General features: G+C 40.2%; 1 protein-coding gene across 4 annotated transcripts in view; it reads right to left on the bottom strand.

Annotated features, from left to right (window-relative positions):
• Window positions 1-22205, bottom strand: part of entpd4 (ectonucleoside triphosphate diphosphohydrolase 4) — a 34614-nt gene extending 12409 nt beyond the window's left edge. Inside the window, exons 1-9 of one of the 4 annotated variants that reach the window (XM_063056968.1) lie at window positions 22077-22205; window positions 15629-15743; window positions 12656-12850; window positions 11498-11703; window positions 9828-9978; window positions 7585-7688; window positions 7122-7181; window positions 5978-6108; window positions 1341-1507 (exon numbers count right to left, since the gene is read on the bottom strand). In XM_063056968.1, the coding sequence (XP_062913038.1) occupies window positions 1341-1507; window positions 5978-6108; window positions 7122-7181; window positions 7585-7688; window positions 9828-9978; window positions 11498-11703; window positions 12656-12850; window positions 15629-15636 (1022 nt within the window). In that variant the 5' untranslated portion in view covers window positions 15637-15743; window positions 22077-22205. Of the gene's footprint in view, window positions 1-1340; window positions 1508-5953; window positions 6109-7121; window positions 7182-7584; window positions 7689-9827; window positions 9979-11497; window positions 11704-12655; window positions 12851-15628; window positions 15744-21637; window positions 21846-22076 lie in introns of those variants that run through there. The other 3 variants (XM_063056966.1, XM_063056967.1, XM_063056969.1) reach the window with 3 other exon arrangements.
• Between the last annotated feature and the right edge of the window lie 299 nt (window positions 22206-22504).

A 22504-nucleotide genomic window follows, 5' to 3' on the forward strand; every position in this document is an offset into this window, starting at 1 on the left:
GTTTATTCTGCTCTGAGTAATCCGCCTGAGGCAGGTTTCAGACTAACAACCTTGCAGATGTCTCCTGACTTTGTAATGTTCTGGGGGTTAGGTTCTGCTTATCGGTCGCACACATCCTGCCTTATGGTTTTGCAAAAATTGAGCTAAGTACTGTACCCTCTTTTGTTTAGGGAAAGGGAAGACCCACTAAAAAGGACAGGAATGAACATCTGTCTGTTATTAAGTCAGGGCCTAGCAAAGGGAATAACTGATAAGGACTGCACAGTACATTCATCTTTAATTAAAACGTTAATTTAGTGGACTTTCTTATCTAATTAATTAAGTTTTGCTCCAACAGACTTGGTGAGAATAACAGTTGAACTAAGTGCTCTTTGTCTTTCGAGTTCTATAAATTGTAACTTGTCTGCATGTTAGACAGAGGTCTGATACGGGCCCCCAGGGGGAGAGGAAATCTGTCCCTCTGGTGTTTGGCTCTATACCTCTCGCCAGCTGAGTTTGAACAAATTAAACTGGTGAATAAGATAAAGTAAAGAACTGTTTGTGGTGTGGTTATTGGCCCGACGAATTTAAGTTTACATTATGGACCTATCAAGCTTCCCCTAAATCAATACCTGTCACTTCCAGAAGTCGGTGTGAGCTTCATGTTCTCAGTGCTTGTCACACCAAGAAATTTATTAACTTTCTTTTGGATTTATTAATTACAATCTTGTATTAATAAGTTTTGGATTTACTCAAAAAACAAACTCCTTTTGCTCATGTTCTATAATAGAAAACTATTCTCAGGATTCTGACTGTTTCAAGTTCAATTTTTAATTCGCTTATAAACACGACGTGCAGCTTAAAAGGATGGTCAACATCTCTATTTGGGAGGTATTTCATTGGCTTGAAAAATCTTGTAGGGCGTCAAAAACAAGGGTGCTTAGTTTTAAGCTGAGAGATAGAAAATTTAAAGGGGACAGTTGTTGACAGCTGAAATACACTGCCACAGGAGGTAGTGGAATCAAATAAATTTACTGTGTTAGGGAGTTATTCCGATAGATACTTAAATAAGCAAGGCAAAGAAGGAAATGACTCTAATGTGGGAAAGTGGGATTGGTGTAGATGGGCAAACAAGGTCAGCTTGGACATGTGGGCCTAAGAGCTCATTTATATTCTGTTCAACAATTATACCATGACATGTAGAGTTGTTGTACTGATGCTACTACCTTCTCTCTTAAAAAAGATGGAGCAGAGTGGGAAGAAGCACAAATGGAGCAAACACACTGAAATCCACCAGGTGGGCCACAAAATATATTTGCCTGGCCCACATGTATGAATCTATCCTCAAATAGTTTCAGTACCTGTTTGTGAGCATAGTCTTGTAGACAATCTGTTCTTCATAGCGCTGCCTGGCAGCATTCCCACCGAAACCTAGAAATGTGGTGACATAGACTCTGTATACATGCTCTGTTTGATGGGCATCACAGCCCAGATTGAACTCTGCCAGCAGGTTCTTGGCTACTTCCTCCTGCTCAAAGTGAGAGTAACCAAACATAAGAAGACAACTTTATCCTGCACCTAGACCTTTCAGCATGCAGCTCAAATTACAAAGCATAATTAACAAACAGCATTGAATAAGTAGAATAGCAATTCGACCTAAAGGAAGTGAGCAGACATTGGCCCAAAGTGAAATGAAAATAAATGTATAAGAGTTAAATGGGCATCAGCTGGATTCAGCAGAAAACAATTAGATTTGTTAGACTTGTTTTTTTTTGTGCCTTTAGCTTAAATATAAAATGTACCTTAACTTACTGGGGCCATGAGCTGGTGGGATGATGGCACAAACAGGGTGCCTCAGTAATTGAACAGATTCAAGGATTGAAATTACATGGGAAAAATGAAAATTATATTCAAATTACTGGCAAACTTTGAATTAAGTGAGAAAGAAAGAGACAAAGGAAAAGCACACTGATATCCCCCAAGATCACGACAGAAAATATCCTTCTTTTCTTTCAACATTGAGAGGAGGACAAATAGAGGAAAAGAGAATTTTATCACAATACCACGCAAACAGCCAAACACCAGGATTAACTTCCTACGGCAAACAAATACAAATTCACTGGGATTGATCACATTAAGTAGAAGGGAAAGTCATATGGCTCTTTGGGTCCACTCCAAAATTCAGAGTCATGGCTTGAGGCCATTTTCTTGCCAAGTACCTTTATGATCCAAAGTGCTATCAAACTTTGGTTTTCATATGCTCAATCACTGAACTGTCACTTTCTGGGTCCGGGTCTACTGAAATTTGTCCATGCTCACTGAATTCTTGCTGAGACCAAAAGTTTGGTTTCACATACTGGGAAGGTGGCCTCTAGGAAAAAATCTACAGAAAGACAGGCTGTAAGTAGAGGGGTTCAAAATTTACTTTGGTGCTTGGGGAGAATGAATCACTACAGCATAAAGTTCTCATCCACAATGTACAAACTGCTGCAGGGTCTTCATTGCTCCTAAGCCCTGCGTGATTTCTGCAAACCTTGAGTTGAATTGACTTTATTACTTACATCCTTCATATACATGTGTAAAAATCTTTATGTTATTTCTCTGTCTAAATGTGCAATGTGTAATTTATGGTAATTTATAATAAATACTATGTACAACAATATAACAGTTATACAGAAATACAATATAACAGTTATACAGAAATACAGTTATGTCAACATGAATTAATCAGTCTGATGGCCTGGTGGAAGAAGCTGTCCTGGAGCGTGTTGGTCCTGACTTATATGCTGCGGTACCGTTTCCCAGATGGTAGCAGCTGGAGCAGTTTGTGGTTGGGGTGATTCAGGTCCCCAATGATCCTTTGGGCCCTTTTTACAACCTGTCTTTGCAAATGTCCTGAATAGTGGGAAGTTCACATCTACAGATGCACTGGGCTGTCTCTCTGCACTCTCTACAGGATCCTACAATTAGGGAAGTACAGTGCCCATACCAGGCAGCGATGCAGGCAGTCAGGATGCTCTCAATTGTGCTCCTGTAGAAAGTTCTTAGGATTTGGGGGCCTATACCAAACTTCTTCAATCATCTGAGGTGAAAGAGGCGCTGTGTGCCTTTTTCACACACACAACCACTATGTACAGACCACGTGAGATCCTCAGTGATGTGTATGCTGAGGAATTTAAAGATGTTCATCCTCTCAACCACAGACCCATTGATGCCTATCTCCATTCCTCCTGGAGTCCACAACCAGCTCCTTTGTTTTGGCGACATTGAGGGAGAGGTTGTTGTCTTGACACCACTGTGTCAGGGTGCTGACTTCTTCTCTGTAGGCTGCCTCATTATTATTTGAGATTAGGCCAATCAGTGTAATGTCATCAGCAAATTTAATTAGCAGATTGGAGCTGCAGGAGACACTTTTAAAGCAAAAGACATATTTCCTAGTAGGCATGCAAACTTGTTGCAACCATTTTCATCTAAAGTTCAAGCAAAATTAAGAATTAAAATTAATAAGTTAAATTGGAACACAGGAGAAAAGAGACTTTGTTCTGCTAGGTAATATGGGCCTTCAGCTTTGGAAAATGCCACCAGGAACAATAAGGCCTTGGAGTCGTTTGAACATGAAAACGAGGACTTTATACTGTAGTGGTTCATCCCCCACCAAGCAACAATGTGAACTTCAAGCAACATACATCAAAGTTGCTGGTGAACGCAGCAGGCCAGGCAGCATCTGTAGGAAGAGGTGCAGTCGACGTTTCAGGCCGAGACCCTTCGTCAGGACTTTTTGCACCTCTTCCTACAGATGCTGCCTGGCCTGCTGCGTTCACCAGCAACTTTGATGTATGTTGCTTGAATTTCCAGCATCTGCAGAATTCCTGTTGTTTGCATGTGAATTTCAAACTGTTTCTGTGGATCTATTCCAGACGTCACCTCCCTATGCACAAAATCAAACTCATGGCTTCAGTGGTTACTCCGGTGAGGATCAAGACAGTGCACTGGACCCACAGGAATGACTGTTCAGGCATGAGCTTATTTAAATTGGAGTTTCATATCACTTTGGACAGTAAGGGAATTGGGGATCAGAATGGAAAATAGTCTTAAAACTGTGCAAGGGGGAGTACAACACAGAGTGCGAGCAGTCAGGCTTAACCCCAAGGGATTCCTTAAGACAGCAGTGGTGACCTGGGAGTTTACACTTTTACTGTGAGAAAAGACAATGTCCTCCCCTTGGTCTTGTAGTGGGAAATTTCTGTGCATTCAATATCAAATGTCATTGCAAATTTAAGCAAATGGACTGGTCCTCAGAGGACCTTAATCAAGTAGTATGCATTTATCCCCATTTCCAGCAGACTCATTATAAACAAGTATCAACAGAAACTTCATTTAACTCAACTATGCAGAAGTGAAAATCAAAAAAGGACATTCCAGCTTGTTACAAATCCCCCTTTGTTCTCACCACCTGCCCTCATCTCTTCCAGTCCTACAATGCTCCAAAATATCAGTGGTCTCACCCTTTAATCTGCCTAATCTCCCCAATCTCTATGCTCTGGAAGTTTCTTCCTACATCAGTCTTTTCATAAGGCCTCCTCCTTAACATAGACTTTTGGATGCCTTTCTGAGTGGCTCCTCATTTGTTTAAACGTTCTGTTTTGTTTGGCAGCTTTCCAGTGAAGCACCTTAGACTCTTATACATTAAGAGCAAATTGCTGCACTTCCCAGGCATTTCCAATTCTCAGAGTGCAATCCTGTAAACTCATTTAACTTAATGCATCTGAAGTTCTCACTCCCATAGTGTCTTCATAAAGATTCGTCAATCTGAAACAACAAACTCTTCCTCCCTTCCCACAGATGCGGCCGGACCTGCTGAGTGTTTCCAGCATTTTCTATTGCTGCACAAAATGCAACTTGCTGTTATTCAGTGACAGAACCCTAGACTGGGGCTGTTCTACAATGAGCCTTCACAGAGGCTGCAGCAAGCTCCAGGCTGACTTTCAGCACAGTCCGCTGCACCCTGGAATGTGCCAGTTAGCAGCGTTCCCTTGCGAACATCTCCTTACACGGGAAGACCAGATTCAGGATCAGGAGCTTCGACTTCCAGGCCTCAAACTCCAGAATTGCAAACTTTGGTCCTCCCCCTACCTCAAGTTCCATGCAAAGGCTGCACAGAGGCTCTTGTCTCAAGGAGAGTCCAGGACCAGAGGGCACAGCCTCAGAACAGAAGGATGTCCTTTTAAGATGAGGAAGGATTACTTTAGCCAGAGGGTAGTGAATCTGTGGAATTCATTGCCACAAATGGCCATAGAGGCCAAGTCACTGGATATATTAAAAACTGAGGTTGATAGATTCTTAATTAGTAAAAGTGTTAAAGGTTACAGAGAGAAGGCACAAGAATGGGGTTGAGGGGGAAATCAGCCAGGAGAATATGATGGAGCAGACTTGATGGGCTGAATGGCCTAATCCAATCCTATGTCTTACAGTATTAGGATTTTCCACACTCCCATTTTCCCCTTTACTCCCAAGCACTATCAACTCCAAAGGTTTTAAGGATAAGGATGCTGAAATGAATGTCACATACCCTGCACATCCTCTCCAATAAACCTTTCACACCCACCACTTTATCCCCTCATCCACTGCTGCTTTCCCACATCCATATCAAAGGCCCATTCATTCTGCCATCAAGCCTGCTATCAGACCTTCTCCACTTACTGTAAAATAGTGCAAAATTTTGTCTGATTCACAAGAAGTTAATTTAAAAATAGAACAGCCATTTCAAAAGAAAAACAAGCCAACACAACATACAAGATCAAAGATAATCCATTAGTTTTCACAGAGCATGCACATAAGTATCAGCGAGATACGGCCTAACCAACATGCAAAGTTGTGAAGACAAGGCTTCGATAACAAAGTTAAAGACCAAAGGGTGGGGAATACAGAATAAAAAGAAAAATGCAAAATAAAAGTAGGTTGGACAGATAATAACCTGTTGTGAAGAGGCAAAGCTTACAGTTTTGGGGACTTCATAGGCTATTTGAGTGGAAACTCCACCCATATCCAGCACACCAGTTGTCCTCTTGCGGACAATGGCCGCCTGGGTTTCAGTGCCAGGAACGTTGACTTCCACCATCGAATCTTCACCTGTGTGAATTCAGAAAAGGTCAAGTTTAACTTTTTTTTAAGCAATCATATTAGCTTTACACTAGTACACAATGCACATAGTACACAATGATCAGAATGGATTTTATTCATCCTACAAACACTTGGAAGATGTTTAAGCTTTTGATCTGCAAGCTGAGAAGTCCGGGAATTCCTGCAGCACTTCCCAATGTTATGATAACTACCACAGAGTACAAAGATGGAAGGTACAAAAATACACCGCCACTGGCAGATTCACATTCACCGTCCAACTCTGAATCATATCACTGTTCCTTTATCAATACTGGGTGCTAGGAATTACTGACAAAGAATGAGAGTAACTTCACCAAGAGGTACTGCAGTTCACTACTATCTTTAAGGGCAAATGTGGCTGAGCAATAAATACCGGTTTTGCCAATGACAATCAGATACCACACATAATATACTGTATATATCTCCAAAATACACCCAATTATCTGACAGCTCACTTTTCTGTAGGAAAATAAATTATATTTTAATCTCAAAACCATGCACAAAATATCTAACTTAATTCAGATTTTCAAACAAGCTGATGCGGCAAGAAGCAAAGGCAGAACCTGACTCTCTTCTAGCAGAACATGCCAAACATCTGTAATGTCACACAGCAAAGAAACATATCCTAGCACCCACTGAGCCCACACTGACCAACAAGCACCCCATTTGCACTAACTTTTCTTCCACCCACCCTTCCTATTGAATTTCTCTTGAATCTGCAATTCACTTATACTTGGGGCAACTCACAGTGGCCAATTAACCTAACCACCAACACATAACATTGAACCCAGGTCACTAGAGTTGTGAGGTGACTGTAATGATGCCATTCCTACATTATAAATTTATCGATCTTAAGGACTAGCAAAGACTTATATTAATTGGAACATAACTAGTGCAAAATAAGCTATAAATAACAAGGTACAAAATACACACAGCAAAAATTTAATCATATTATCCCTTATAATACATTAATTTATTTTTACCAGCACTGATGTGGTCAAATCTTCCCAGGACAAAATTGATTCCAATCCAAGCATACACACCTAAAACGATTTTTGAAAGAGAAATATTTAAAAGCACAACTCACCACAGAAAGACTGAATATTAATTACTTACGATTCCAGAATCACAAAAAAAAAGTGAAGATATGAACACAAGTTTTATTTTGTTATACTTTGTGAATATAGTCTAAACATACTCTGTTTGCATGCAAGATATTTTCAAATCCTTAAGTGCCAAAAGTAATTTTTAAGTATTAAGCCTAATCTTTAACTTATTGTCTGATATAATAGCAGAGTTACTATTCAACCAGTGTATCATTCTTAACACCAAACTCAGTGCCAGTGTTGCAATTTGCCTGTTAATATCTATCCACAATACCCACAGAATACATTTGTCAAGTAAGTGATGACTGATTTAAAATTATAGAAAGCACAGAATACATACCTTCCTGTTTGCCTGAAATTACCTCAGCATGTGAGTCTGCAAACAGGAAATCATAGTGAAGTGGGATATCTGTACGGAGGTCTTCAAGTATTGCATTTTGCTGGCTGCCAAACAAAAATGTCAGTGGTCAACACTTTGAATATATTTGTTCATATTGTGTGAAACACAAATGTGCATCCGCATTCTCTTAATTACATACTTCAGACTGGCCAAGACAATCTGTCAACTCTAGCTCCCTGTCAAAAGTGAATGATCTATGTGACATTGATTAGCAGCAAGGGATTTGACAGTAAGGATATCACAGTTGAATTCAAACTGAACTGCACCTGAAATGGGCAAAACATGGTCGGTACAACGTTGTGGGCCGAAGGGCCTGTACTGTGCTGCAATATTCTATGTTCTAATGCTTTCCAGCTTAAAGGGGAATGTTTTTCTTCAACAACTGAATACAGACATACAGATGAAAATTCAAAGTTCACAGAAAATCTATTATCAAGGTACATATTTATCACCATATAACTATCCTGAGATTCATTTTCTTGTGGGCATTCACAGTAATTAAAAACACAGCAGAATCAATGAAATATCCCACACAACAAAGGCGGACAAACAAACAATGCGCAAAATACTGAAAGGAAAAAAGGAATAATAAATAAATAAATATCAAGAACTGTAGAGTCCTTAAAAGTGAGCCCATAGATTGTGGAATCAGTTCCATATTGCAGTGGGTGACATTATCCCCTCTGGTTCAAAAGCCTGATGGTGGAGGGATAGTAACTGTTCCTGAACCTGGCAGTGTAGTCCTGTACCTCCTTCCTGATGGCAGCACTGAAAAGAGTGAATGGCCTGGATGGTGGGGGTCTTTGATGATGGATGCTTCTTTCCTGTGACAGCTCTACTTGTAAGTGCTCAACGGTGGGGAGGGCTTTACCTGTGACAGACTGGGCTGTAGGCTTCTCTGTATTATCTCCATTGTTGTCCAACCTGAGATCAACCTGCTCAGTATGCACACTATGATATGAATTAACGTTTGCTCTACTATGTATGAAGGGTTCCAGATTACATACCTATTTTATTTAGTGTATAGAAAAGGAGATTCCACTGAGTCGTTCTGAGAGGAATAAATAAGGCAGTTGTGGAGAAGCAACAGCCCCTGTTGGAGATAGGCTCTCGGGGTAAATGGTCAGTCATTTAGGATTAAAAGAGACTTTTTTGAGACATTTTTTAAAATATCCATTGCAGAGAGAGTTGAGTAAAATCATCAAATAAATTCAAAGCAGTGGTTGACAGATTTTGAGGAAATTAGTCTTAATTTCAATAAAGTGTGAAGGCTCAAAGGGTGAGATAGTCAACTGCGGCAGGGTATCAGCTTGAAATATCAATTAAACTCTTTCCCTCCATGGACGCTGAGTTGTTCCAGCAGTTTATCTGTGCCCTAACTCAAATCCCCTGGATCAAGTGCACAGCATAAATCCTCAATTTCAAGATTTGCATTATCATCATTTCTCAATGCAAACACAGACAAATGGCAGCTTCTCTCAGGCCTCCAATCTATCTGACATTATGTTTATCTCATCAGGAGGTACACCATACTTACAAAACATTCCTTTAAAAAAAAAGGGTAATATTTACCAGACTTTTACTCCCTAATTTGGGCTGCCTTGGATGATGAACTAACTGGCCTCCTTCAGAACTGGAAATTCCCATGATTCTATAACTCCAGTCCTGATAAAGGGTCTCGGCCCAAAACGTCGACAGTTTGTTCATTTCCATGAATTGCTGCCTGACCTGTTGAGTTCCTACAGCATGTGTGTGCGTCACTTTGGATTTCCAGCATCTGCAGAATTTCTCGTGTTTTCTATAAACATTATTTGTGTTTTAGGTGTTGCCCTATTCCAGAAATGTTATGCTTCTAGTGAAACACAACCTTACCACTTACCAGTGCCACTGTGCTTTCTGAAGAATTGACCCAATTTTCCAGCTCAGCTACGTATTAAAAAATTGGATACAACCTGTTTTTTTTAAACTGCCTATAGTACTGTGTTACAGATTGCAAAATTCATATCAATTTCTTACAGCTGTGTTTTTATGAGCAGGGAGGAATAGAAACCATTAACAGATCAACTAATGGTAAAAATGCTTTTAAACAATTATTATATTGCTTCACCCATTTAAATTCGGTTCCTATTTGCAACACCACCCAAACAGGATAATGGATTTATTTAAATACAAGTAAAAGTTACTTTTCAGGCAAAATCCTCATGCCTGCAGTGCATAGGATGTATAAAGGAGTCTCTTGGTGTTTAGAATGAGGAATATGGTCTGCAGCAAAATTCAGAAGAGGTGCGAGGTAATCACTAGCTTTTTCTGGTGTTGATGCCAGTTCTGAAATACCTGCAAAAAAAGTTGAAAGTTAAATAAACTTCTGTATGTATAACTAATGAATAATTTGTAATTTTAAGAATTGTTTTCAGTGAAAAACCATTTGATCCAAGCTCTATCACAAGTCCCATTCAACATCCAACTATTGTTAGCAGTCAATCTGTACATTAATCACTGTCATAGATCCAAAAATCAAACACAAATTTGGATGGGCCCGTCGTGTATTGTTACATTATAGTGTACATGAATATTTGCGTTCAGAAGACCCATAATGTGGTGCTAAAACGCTGTCATGCACAGTGCAAAGATTTAAAATCTAATCATGAAAAATGATGCAGTGCAGGGCTTTTAGAAAGTTTGAGAATGTAATGGTATATGTCAACTTAGAAAAATAATCATACATTACCCTTCATTGCCTCTTTTGGTGTTGTATCATTCTATGTGTGGAAGTGAATGAAAGCTCTGTTAAATCATTGCAGCACTGCAATAGGCCAATCAGTATACCTATTGATCAATATTGGTGTTCATGATTAGCTTCCTGCTTCATCTCACTACGTATTACATTTTTTAATGCATTTATTTAGCTCTCCTTAAATGCTTCAGATGCTGAACCAAAATTATAGAAGTTTAAAGCAGTCAAGGGCCATTGTAGACTTTTACAACTGCACCGGGTCTTCTTGAACAGCAATCGCATATCTTCTAGTTAAGATGATGCCAGGCTGTGGTCTCCATTGAGATTGTTTCTCAGACTTAGTTGTCTTTATTAGTTCCTAGGAATGGCTCTGGGGACAGACAGGAGCATTATGGGCAGGTTAGTGTATAGGGACGGGCATGTGGGGGAATTAAAAGTTTAGAAATAGGGATCAAAGGCCAGCAATGTGGACAGGTGATGAAGGATGCCCGGATTCAAGGCCTTTGCTCCAAACTTGAAGGAATATGGATGGGCGATGAAGGATGTTGGGCTGTCCTGGGATCAGATCAATCATGGTGGGGGGGGTGATCAGTCGGTGCGCTGAGAGTTTGGGCCTAGAGTTTGGGGTCCTATCAGCATCTAGTCCAGCTGTTATTGTTTTGTTGCTTGTTATGTTCTGTTTTGTTCTGCTGACCATTGCAGGCGTGCTCTGTTGGTGCCAGAATGTGTGACAACATTTGTGAGCTGCCCCCCCAGTACATCCATAGGTGCGTTGGTTATTAACGCAAATGAGGCCTTTCATTACATGTTTTGATATACATGTGATAAATAAATCTGAATCTGAATTCAATTTTCATCCAGAACCAGGCCTCACTTCTAGATTTTCTGCCAAGCGTTTTAATTGTGATCTTTGATTTTTAGTAACTGCAGCTTTTGATTTTCACCATCCACTTAAGAGAAAGTCTGTTTTCCCATTTATCAGGACATCTTTACATACAGATTTAAAAACTGCAAATCCTAAACAAATTCTGTGTGTTAATTCATGTCAACTTCCTCAGTACTTTTACAAAATCTTCCATATTGAAAGTTCAAAAGCAGAGTTAAGAAGACAAATCCCACCTGGCTTTATCTTCATCACCACAGGCAGTCTGTTCGTGCCCCTCATCTGTTTGATATCGAGTAGATCATGCGGATTCCCATTGTGTCTTGGCCAGCAGTACACAAAGAGCCTCGAGCCACTACTTCCACAGTCTATCACTATACCATAGTTTAAGTAAGGATTCTTTACATCAGTGGCCTCCATATCTATCAATCTGGTTAAATATCTGCAAGACAATATCAACAACAGTGGCACAATGCCCAAGAGGCTTTACAGCAGTTAAAGGTGACAATATTTAATATTGATTGACATAAAAAGATACAAGGATAAATAACCAAAAATTGGACAAAGAGGTTTCAAGATGTGAATTATAAAGTATGGGACTTCATTTTGAGGAAGGCATGAATGCCAGTGATACAGTAGTTAAAATTAGTAATATGCATGAGACTGAAACAGAGCTCAAATGGTTATATAACTGGAGTAATATACAGAGTCATAACGGAATGGTGAGCAGACTCGATGAGCCGAGCGGCATAACTTCTCTAGTCCTGAAACCAATGATAAAAAAGCATTAAAATGGAAAAGAAATGCAGTTCTGGGAATGCACAAACATTCTGGATCATATGTTCAAGCAACACAGTATTCACCACTTCTATTCTCAATTATTCCAACATTTTCACAGCTGGGCTTTAAATTAACAGCCAGCAGAAGCTCAAGCTCATGCCAAACACTTTCAATCACATCCAAATTCATACATCTTTTGAAAAGTCAATAAATCTTGTAATATATAGCTGTCATGAAGAGATGTTCAATACTGTCAAACCAACACACAAACGCTGGAGGAACTCAATGTGTCAGGCAGCATCTAGGGAGGGAAATGGACAGTTGATGCTTCAGACTGAGATCTGTGTAACATTTGTTACCACTGTCAAACTCTCTTAAGAAGCTATTGTTGAGCTCTGATACAAAATTGCAGGACCTTCTTTGAAGTTTAGATATTAATGACTCGAGGACAATACAAGTGGGGAATGTCGAGAAGGGTGGATTCAGAAGGGTTTGGGCAGCATTCAGCAAGTGCAATTTTTTACATTGGGATGCAAGAAAGATAAAACAGTATTGGAACCCAGGCTGAGTAGTAGTTTAAAAGGGGAAAAGAAAACAGCTGTTCCATACACTACCTATCTCCTTTGTCCTGGTAGAAACGTCCCCATCGACTCCTGTCCAATACCAGCAAAATGTATAATAGAGAGATTAAAACAGTAAGTAATGCAACAGCTGTCAACTGGCGATAGGTCGTGTTGAGAGGCCGAGGGCACGCTGAAGGGGATAAACTGAAATGCCACGAAGCAGGAAATAAGCAGGAAACACAGAACCTAAAAAACAGTAAAGTTATTAGTTAAAATGAGTGCTGTAAGATTTTAATATCGATCCCCCACACCCATATATAACAGATTACCGCTTAACTATGCAAAAGCAAGTTCTTCCCACAGTAGAAATCAGAAAGCTGAGGGGATTGCTCCAAGGTTAATAAGTGCAAGGATAAATACAGAGATTTTAAAAAGTACTCATCCCCCACAAATATTTTCTCATTTTACTGTCTCATTTGCCAAATTTAAAATACAGTATATTCAAGTACAATTGTTGAGCTAGTCTACTAAACATTGTGCATCATGTCAAATTGAAAGATAAATTCTGATCCCTGTCAACAGCTTAATAAAAATTATAAACCAAAACTGTGAGGTGGAAAAAGTATTCATCCCCTTTGTAATTAACATGCTAACTTTCCTCAGATGAAATACTGGGTATTATCTTACCAACTCATCCAATTTACTGATGTAGAAAAGTGGAAGATCACTTGTCTTCAATGAATTCATAAGAATAAATACCACCCTCCCTCTCTGTAAAGTCCAACAGTTTGATAGATTTTCAACATACCAAAGCCACAATGAAGACGAAAGAACATTCAAGATGAGTAAGGGAAATGATAATAGAGAAGCACAAATCTGGGGAAGGGCACAAAACCATCTCAAAGGCATTGAACATACCTTGAAGCTCAGTGCAGTCCATTGTGAAAAAGTGGAAAAATATGAAACCACAGCCATATTACCTCGGTCAGGCCACACCTCTAAACTTAGTCACTGGAGAAGAATGCCACTTATAAGAAAGGGTACTGTGAGGCCAACAGTCACTCTGAGTGAGCTGCAGAAGTTAGTGGCTGCAAATGGAGATGAACTTCATGGCTCCACGATCTCAAGGCCCTGGACAAAAAGGGTATTTATGGAAGAGTGGCATGGAAGAAGCCCTGGCTGAATTAGACTTTGCAAAGCATCACTTAGAAGACACTGTAAAGATGTGGAAGAAGGTCTTGTAGTCGGATGAGACTAAAGTGGTACATTTTGGCGTCAACATAAAGTGGTGCATGTGGCGAAATGAAATACTGCGCATTACCACCATCCTTAATGTAAAGTATGGTGGATGTCGCATCATGCTATGGGGACGCTTTACAGCAGCTGGGACTGGAAATGTGGTCAATATTGATGGGAAGGTGAATGCTGCTAAATACAGAGAGATCCTGGATAAAAGACCTACTGGCCTCTGCCAGAAAGATTAAACTGGGGAAAAGTTCATCTTTCAGCAGATTAACGACCCAAAGCACACTGCCAGAGCAACCATGGAGTGGCTTCAAATGAAGAAAACTGATGTCCTTCAGTGGCCCAGTCAGAGTCCTGACCTAAACTCAATCAAACATCTCTGGCAAGACCTCAAGATTACTGTCTATCACCACTCCCCAACTAACCTGGCACAGTTAGAGCAATTTTGCAAAAAGGAATGGGTAAATTTTGCTCCATCATGTTGTGCAAAGCTAACAGAAGTGAATGCAAAAAATCTACTGGCTGTAATAGCTGCGAGAGGTGGTTCAACTAATTAATGAGCAAAAGGGGATGTATACTTTTATTCTGCTGACATTTCAGATTTTGAATTTTTAGTTTTTCATACTTTACAATTTTCCCGGGGGGGGGGGGGCTCTACTGTGCAAAACATGTGAATCACAAATAAATATTCTCAGTTAAATCAAAATCCCTGGTCGCAATACTCATTTATGTGAATCAAGGGCTGGGGGCCAAATACTTTCACAAGGCACTGTATCCACATGCAAGCCATGCATTAAATTAAAGAATCTCAACTTCAATTGACCACATTAATGCATGATTAGAGATAAATATTAAAGCATTATTGCAGTTAAATTGGCAGTACTTTTGACTGGGTCAGATGATTGCAGGTTCGTGCCATGGTGGAAAATCCAGATTTGCACTTGAGTGCAAATTTTTATTCCTTGACCTCCAGCAGTACAAAAACCTGGTCAATATCATATTGTTGCTAGTGATGGGGGATTGCCAAGTACAAACTGGCTTCAGTGTTCATGACATTGTAAATGTAACAATATTTCATCTTCAGACTGTAAAGCAGTAGGATGCCTGAAGTTTTGAGAAAATATGCAATTTATTTTATTTAGGCATTGTGATGAGAAAGTTCCCACCGATGTATTCATTATAAATGTAATAATGCACCAGAAAATGTTATTAAATCCAAATGTTGTTTTCATAACTTATTTCAAAGAAATGAATGAAATTCTAAATGTTTCCACCAGAAAAAAAATCATATAAATAATCGTGTATATTATCTTGGATATATATGCAGTCCTGCGCAGGTCTGTAGTCTAGTGCAGTTTTTACGTTTGTTTTATGTAGTTTAGTGTAGCCTTGTGTTGTCTCACATAGTCTAGTGTAGTTTTGTGTTGCTTCATGTAGCACCAGGGAGGAACGTTGTTTCATTTTTACTGTGTACTGTACCAGCAGCTTATGGTCGAAATGACAATAAACTTGACTTGGAGACAAATGACTACTGAAACTATAAATGATTTAATTAAGTCAGATCCACCACTATAAAATCCGGTTCTAGCAGCTGAACACTAGTTTTAAGCAATGATAACAGGCCAACATGTACACAAAGCAAACAAGAGAAAATCTGCAGATGCTGGAAATCCAAGCAACACACACAAAATGCTGGAGGAACTCAGCAGGACAGGCAACATCTATGGAAAAGATTAGTCAACTGTAATTTTAGTGCACAGGATTGGCCTAAAATCTTACCTTCCCATGGCAAATATTTGCTCCAATTATGTTGAGAAAAAGCAACTATGTGTCCTCAATGCATCCAAGATTGGTTGAGCACAGTGCATTGCTCTGCCAAGTAGACATTTTTATTCTGAAACCAAAAAAAAATCAGCACTTTATCTTCCCATGCATTTCAAAGACAATGAATCATCTGTAGGCCATCAAGATCAGTGTTTATGGGCCATTATTAACTGATCATGAAAGGTGGTATCCTGAAAACTGTAAGGCCTGCCAGGCCATTTCAGAAGGTTGCTGAATAGCAACAACATTGCTATGGGGTGTGCATCACAGTAAGTCAGAGCCAGAAAGGACATCAATGATCAAATAAATCATCACTGACAATCCAGACGCTTCAGTATACAGGTTTACCCCGCCACCTGAAGGTAGAGCGTTCCTATGAAACGGTTCGTAAGCCGGAATGTCGTAAAGTGAAGAAGCAATTACCATTTATTTATATGGGAAAATTTTGTGAGCATTCGCAGACCCAAAAAAATAACCTACCAAATCATGCCAAATAACACATAAAACCTAAAATAACAGTAACATATAGAAAAAGCAGGAATGATATGATAAATACACAGCCTATATAAAGTAGAAATACTTTTCTACAATCATTGCCGCAATGTCCACCGTAGCGAAAATCTCACGCAAGCGCTCTCGGCAGAAACACTCTCTCCAGTAACCTTTAAGCTATGAAGCTGCCAAATCATACCAAGTAACACTTAGTATAAAACTAGAGTTCAGAGTCCAAATCGCCTCTGATCTGGGCCGACATTTACGTGCCGGGCGGCACCTAATTAATTAGCATGTTTATTTCGGCTTTTTTCTTAAAGATGTGCTAGGTGCACCCCGGCTACCGTTGCACCACTGCATGCTTTGCAGATTGGTATCGGTCCATGGCTTGGAGGTTGGGGTGGTGGGACACTGGAATGTCATCTCATTGTCATCTGTTTCCATCAGGGCAGGCAGGTCATCTTCTTCTATGTCTGCCTGCCTCGATGTCGAAGGTTGAAGTTCGTCGTCTGCTGTGGAAGGCTTGAAAAACAACAGTATGCTTGACCGCTTAGCCTCGCGTATTTTTCTATCATACAGTTCTTTGTAAGCACTCAAACCATCCCGCAAATATGCCCCAAACCCACGTACCCTTTCAAAATTAAAGTCGTACTTTTCTGCAATCATTGCAGTGAAAATCTCACGCAGTTGCTTCATGTTCAGTTCCTGGACGACTTCACTTTCAGTCCATTCGCTACTGCATTCGGTTTCGATTGCTATCCTTTCCTCTTCCAATTGCATCAGCTCTTCATCTATCAGTTCCTGGTCATGGGATGCCAAAACCTCTTCAACATCATCTTCGTCAACTTCCACAAGCCAAACTCACTTTGTCCTTACTTCGTTCACCATGATCGAAATGCTTAATTATGTCTAGTTTTAAGCTAAGTGTAACACCTTTACGAGCTCTTTAAGGCTTTTCCGATACCTTAGAACTCATCTTGCTTACGGATGCTCAAAGTAAATCGAGATAAAGCACAGATGCTCACAGGCATGTGTTTAAGCAATGCCTGCTAGAATGCAGTTCCGGGGGAGGAGCATGGCGGCTCGGGGCGCGCGCTGCCTTTTTTCGTAACAGTGAAAACACCTTCTGTTAGTGAAAACAGGTAACTAATGTAGGTCTTTTGTAACAGCGAGGTTTCGTAAAGCGAATGTTCAAAATGCGGGGGAAACCTGCACCAGCTCGCAACACTAACTTTATACTCCAGTCTTAAATAACTAACCAGCCTCGAAGGACATCAGCAGTTCTTTAATAGAATCCGAACAGAACACAGACACTTTGGCAACAAAATGCTTAAGTAGCAAATCAAATCATCTGCTGACAGTGAATATATAAACTGGATCAGACAATGACATGCTGTCCTTGTTGAATATTCAAAACATGGCATATACCACAGAAGTATCTCTGAAAGTTCCATCTAGTGCCTTACAAACCTCAAACACAATACCTTTCTAACGATACAGAAAAAAAGCTGAATGTTAACACTCCAGCTGTGCTAGGATTTGACCTTCCTCACAGATCATTTGTCCAGCTCTCTCCAATACAAATTCAGTAACAATGTCTTCGTTATCTATTAACAATACATCTGACCTTTCAGTTTATGCAATTGCAGTAAAACTCCAATAACCTGGCATACTTAGGACTTTGGTACTACCAGACTATTACTGTGGTGTTAGAAAGTTTGTGAATCCTGTAGAATTTTTTCATTTCTGCATAGATAAGACCTAAAATGTGATCCTATCTTCATGCAAGTCTTAAAACTAGATAAAGAGAACTCAAATAAGCAAATAACACACAAAAATTATACTTGTTCATTCATTCATTGAGAAAAATTATCCAGATCAGAGGCAAGAGCCACTTTCGCTAGCTCTCTGTGATGTTCACTCTTCTCTCCAGGGCGCAGGGCCTATTGCTGTTCCATTGTTGGGTCAATTTGAACACCAGCACAGATAGACTGAAAAGACAGGGTGTCGTTTGGGACGCGAGTCGAGTTTGCTCATCTCTGCGATGGTCATCTCCACGGCACTGAGGCTATGAAGACTGCCCCAACTGCTGCGCTCCGTGCCCGTTAGCATGAGAACTGATAAGTAAGGCTTTGGGCCTACTCTGGGCTGCTCCGGGGATCAGATCTGAGGACTCAATTTTGGTTTGAAATGCTATTGTTCGCTTCAATTGTTAGCATGATTTGATTTTTTTTCCTTCTCTTGCACATGGAGTGTTAGACTTTTTTTTATTCTTTATTTTTCTTTTAAATTAGTTTCTTTCTGATTTCTTGCTTTCTGGCTACCTGTGAGCAAGCAAATTTAAAGGATGTATAATTTATACATTCTTTGATAATAAATAAATCTTGAATTCTTCTAAACAACTCAAGTAACATGCCTAACTGTTCAACCCTTCATCAACCTTGCCTAGTCCAGGTATTAGTGAAAAAAAAACCTTCTCTGAACTACTTCTAAAGGAAGTATTAACATTATTCATTAAGAAATACTATACACTGTAATCCATCCGATGTCCTACATGTGACTGAAGATTAATCTGCATATTTTTGTATTCAATTCCCATGCAATTAATGATAGCATAATGTTAACTCTTCTTGTAGTACCTACACACTAGCTTTTTCCAACACTCAGCTCCCACTGCATCTCTAAATCTCCCAACCCAAAATTATTTGGATAAAAAATGCTTCTTTATTTATCCTTTTTTTCTGGCCAAAATGAACAATTTCATCTCTTTCTATATCATGATCCAATTGCTAGATCACAGCTAACCAGTATACAGATTAGAATGGTAGGGTAGTAATTCCATAATGTACTGACTGGAGTATTAATAAACATAAATTCAATCTGCAGCACAGCAGCTACGGAATTTAATTTCAATTAGGCAAATAAATCTGTAATTAAAAGACTAGCACCAGTAGGACTAATCATGAAATTGTAGAATTGTTTTAAAAATCCACTTGGTTCACCACTTCCTTGGGGAAATTAAATCTATTGCCTTATTTGACTCTTAACCACTTTCTGAAGTGATCTAGCAGGCTGCACAGTCCAAAGGTAATCTGATAGGAAATCAGTATGACTATGTCAGTAATACACTTATCACATTTATGAATTTGAATAAAAACTCCACCTAGGCATGCAAATTTTTTTAAAAGGGGAAGAAAATAGTAAGAAGAAAGATCAATTTTTCTCAGCAGAAGTTCAAACACAATTTATAGAGGTGGACAATGTCCACATGCACTTTACCAAGGCCTTTGACAAAGTTACACATAGTAGGTTAACCCAGAAAGTTAAGGATGAACTAGCCATTTGGATACAAAACTGGTTTGATGGAAGGAGTCAGGGGCAGTGGTAAGGTGTTTTTCAGATTAAAGATCTGTGACCAGAGCTATGCAGCAGAGATTGGTGCTAGGCCCACTGTTCATCATTAATATTAACATTTTGCACACAAATGTAATTGACATGGTTAATAAGTTTGCAGATGAAATCAAAATTGATGGTTAAGTAGACCGTGAAGAAGTTTATCTAAGATTACAACAGCAGACTTCCCACCTCCCACATATTAATAGCGGCTCCCTGACGCCCGGAAATTATATACAATATCCCGGAAATCAATTTTTTTGAGAGGGAGAGCGAGCATCCTGATTGGTCTCTTCGTGCTTAGAGTGGTCCCCAACCACCGGGCCGCGAGGAAGCTATATGATTTGGCAATATGAAACTCTTATGAGTCAGCTGCACCTTCCCTCATTCCCTGTCACGCACTGTTGAACTTGAACGCACGCGAGGTCATTACGCACGCGTCATCCATGTCAGCGTGGGAAGAAGATCAACTCCTCGAGCTTGCAAATGACGACAGGCTGAAAAGTATGCTTGACATAACATCTTTGCTGGCATTCTGGATCAAAGTCAAGGCTGAATATCCTGAGATAGCCACGAAAGCACTGAAAACATTGCTTCCGTTTCCAACATATCTCAGCAAAGCAGGGTTTTCTGCAATGAATGCAACGAAAACTAAATTGCGGAATAGACTGGACATAAGGAACCCCCTTCGAGTATCGCTGTCTCCCATCACCCTTCGATGGCACGGTCTTGCTGCAGGAAAACAAGCCAAGAGCTCCCACTGATCAGCAGTATTGGTGTGTTGCAATGATTTTATATGTACGTACGAGGAAAATATGCGCTGTGTGTTTAATATTAAATTTGTTACATAAACCCTTTTAGAAATGAAATTGAGTGCATTAGCCACTTATAAGTAACTTATAGTTGACTTACCATCTATATTAAACTGGTCTGCAGCGCAAAAAAGGTTGGGGACCCCTGCTAAGTAGACCTATCAGTTTTCTCTGTGGGTGGGCTTTACGGTCAACCTCAAAAATCATGACAGTGTTGCTCGCTGCATTGTTTGCACCAGTGACTTTTCTATTGCCCATGGTGAGTTAAAATGTAAAAGACATGTTGAGGGGAGTTTAACAGGTGTCATTCGTTCATTTCACCTTGCAGCATTCGAGGCTGACATAAGATATAAAGTCATGGGGGACATAAATAAGGTGAATGCTGGCAGCTCTTTCCCCACTGTGGAGGAGCCTAAAACTACAGAACACAGGCTTATGTGAGAGAGAAAAGATTTAAAAGGAACTCAAGGGTTATAGACAGTGGTGAGTACATAGAGTAAGCTGTCGAAGGAAGCTGTAGAGGCAGGTACAACTACAAAGTTTAAAAGACACTTAAATAGGTATATGGGTAGGAAAGATTTTGTGAGAAATGGGCCAAACACAAGCAAATGGGACTAGCTCAGGAGGGCACTATAGTCATCATGGACGAGTTCAGCCAAAGAAGCTGTTTGCTTCCTGAATAATTCCATGATCCTGTAATTCTCCAATTATATGGTTTTCAGATAATTCGTACAAAGGTTAAAGATGAGAAATTTACATCAGACGATGATATAACGATATAACAATGTCAGAAAGGATGGCTGACTGAGAAATGCTCACATTAAAAGTATTTAGATGTGCACTCAGAAAGTTGTAATATCCAAGACTACAGATTAAATTCTTAACAGTGAGATTAAATTGGACAATATAGACACTGGGCGAAATTCTCTTTACCTGCCACCTACATACTCTCGACAAACTAGTACAAGTTGGTAGGTCAGCGGCCATCCTTGAGAGGCAAATGGATAGTCGGCATTTCAGTTTGAGACCCTTCACTGGACTGGGTCCGGATCTGAAATGTCAACCGTTCACTTCCCCCTTTGGAGATGGCCTAACCCTCTGAACTCTATCAGCTGTTCTAGATTCCAGCATCTGAATCAGTCAGAGATCAGCAACCTCTCGCATCGCTTAACACCTCTACCGAGAACAATTAACTGTGTATATATCGCAGAGTTTTCTTATGATTATCGCCACAATGTATGGAAATATAACTTAAAGCAAAAGTTACCTCAATTAGTCGTTTGCGCTCTACATCAGTTATCTTGATAGCAAAGGCCCTACTCTTTTCTTGTATCTCAAAATAGGTAAGTGATTGTTTTTCCCCAATCGTGCTCCTTTTCCCGATGGCGCGATCACTGACCTCACCCTGCACCCACTGCTACCTGTCGCCGAGATCTCACTACGTGGCTGCCCACCTGGGCATCCTCACCCAGGGAATTGGACCCGCCTCCTCCACCTGATGACTGGTTGCAGCCTGCCGGAGCGGCTCAGTATTCTCTAGTTGATTGGTCGAGCATCGTCGTCAATCAAGCCCGTGGCTTGACGTCAAGGCCTACGGACGTCAGAGCGGATATTGACGCAGTCGCACGGCCCACGATAACAACATTTAAACAAATTAGCCCGGGATTACCTGCCTCAGCACCGCGGTTGAGAGGGTGAATGCTTACCTGTTCATGATTGACCACTGGTGGTCCTGTCATTTAAAACAAATACAAAACGGAGGGAATAAAACCCCAACAACACCCGTAATCACAGCAACCATCTTGCCAGCGTCTCCTTCAACTGGTCACTGATGCACCGCACCACCCTTCACGACATTGCCGCCAACCTGTGCTGACGCAAGGCGCGCTTCTCGCTGTTAATTTTGGGGCCTGTAGTCTTTTGAACTTATTGTCAAGAAGTGAATCTGGGGCCAATGCACTTAAGATGCTGCCAACCCCAACAGGAAATTCTGGAAGAGCCCGACCAGTCAGGCAGTATTAGTGAATGCTTCTGATCAAGTTTTGCAAAAGTGAACTAACAAGTGTGTTTTAAGCTGTAGACACTGGGAGCAGTGGAGATATTAGAGGGAGCATCTGAGATAAGAGTAATCTGA

The sequence above is a fragment of the Mobula hypostoma genome, chromosome 8 (assembly GCF_963921235.1).
Source record: "Mobula hypostoma chromosome 8, sMobHyp1.1, whole genome shotgun sequence".
NCBI lineage: Eukaryota > Metazoa > Chordata > Chondrichthyes > Myliobatiformes > Myliobatidae > Mobula > Mobula hypostoma.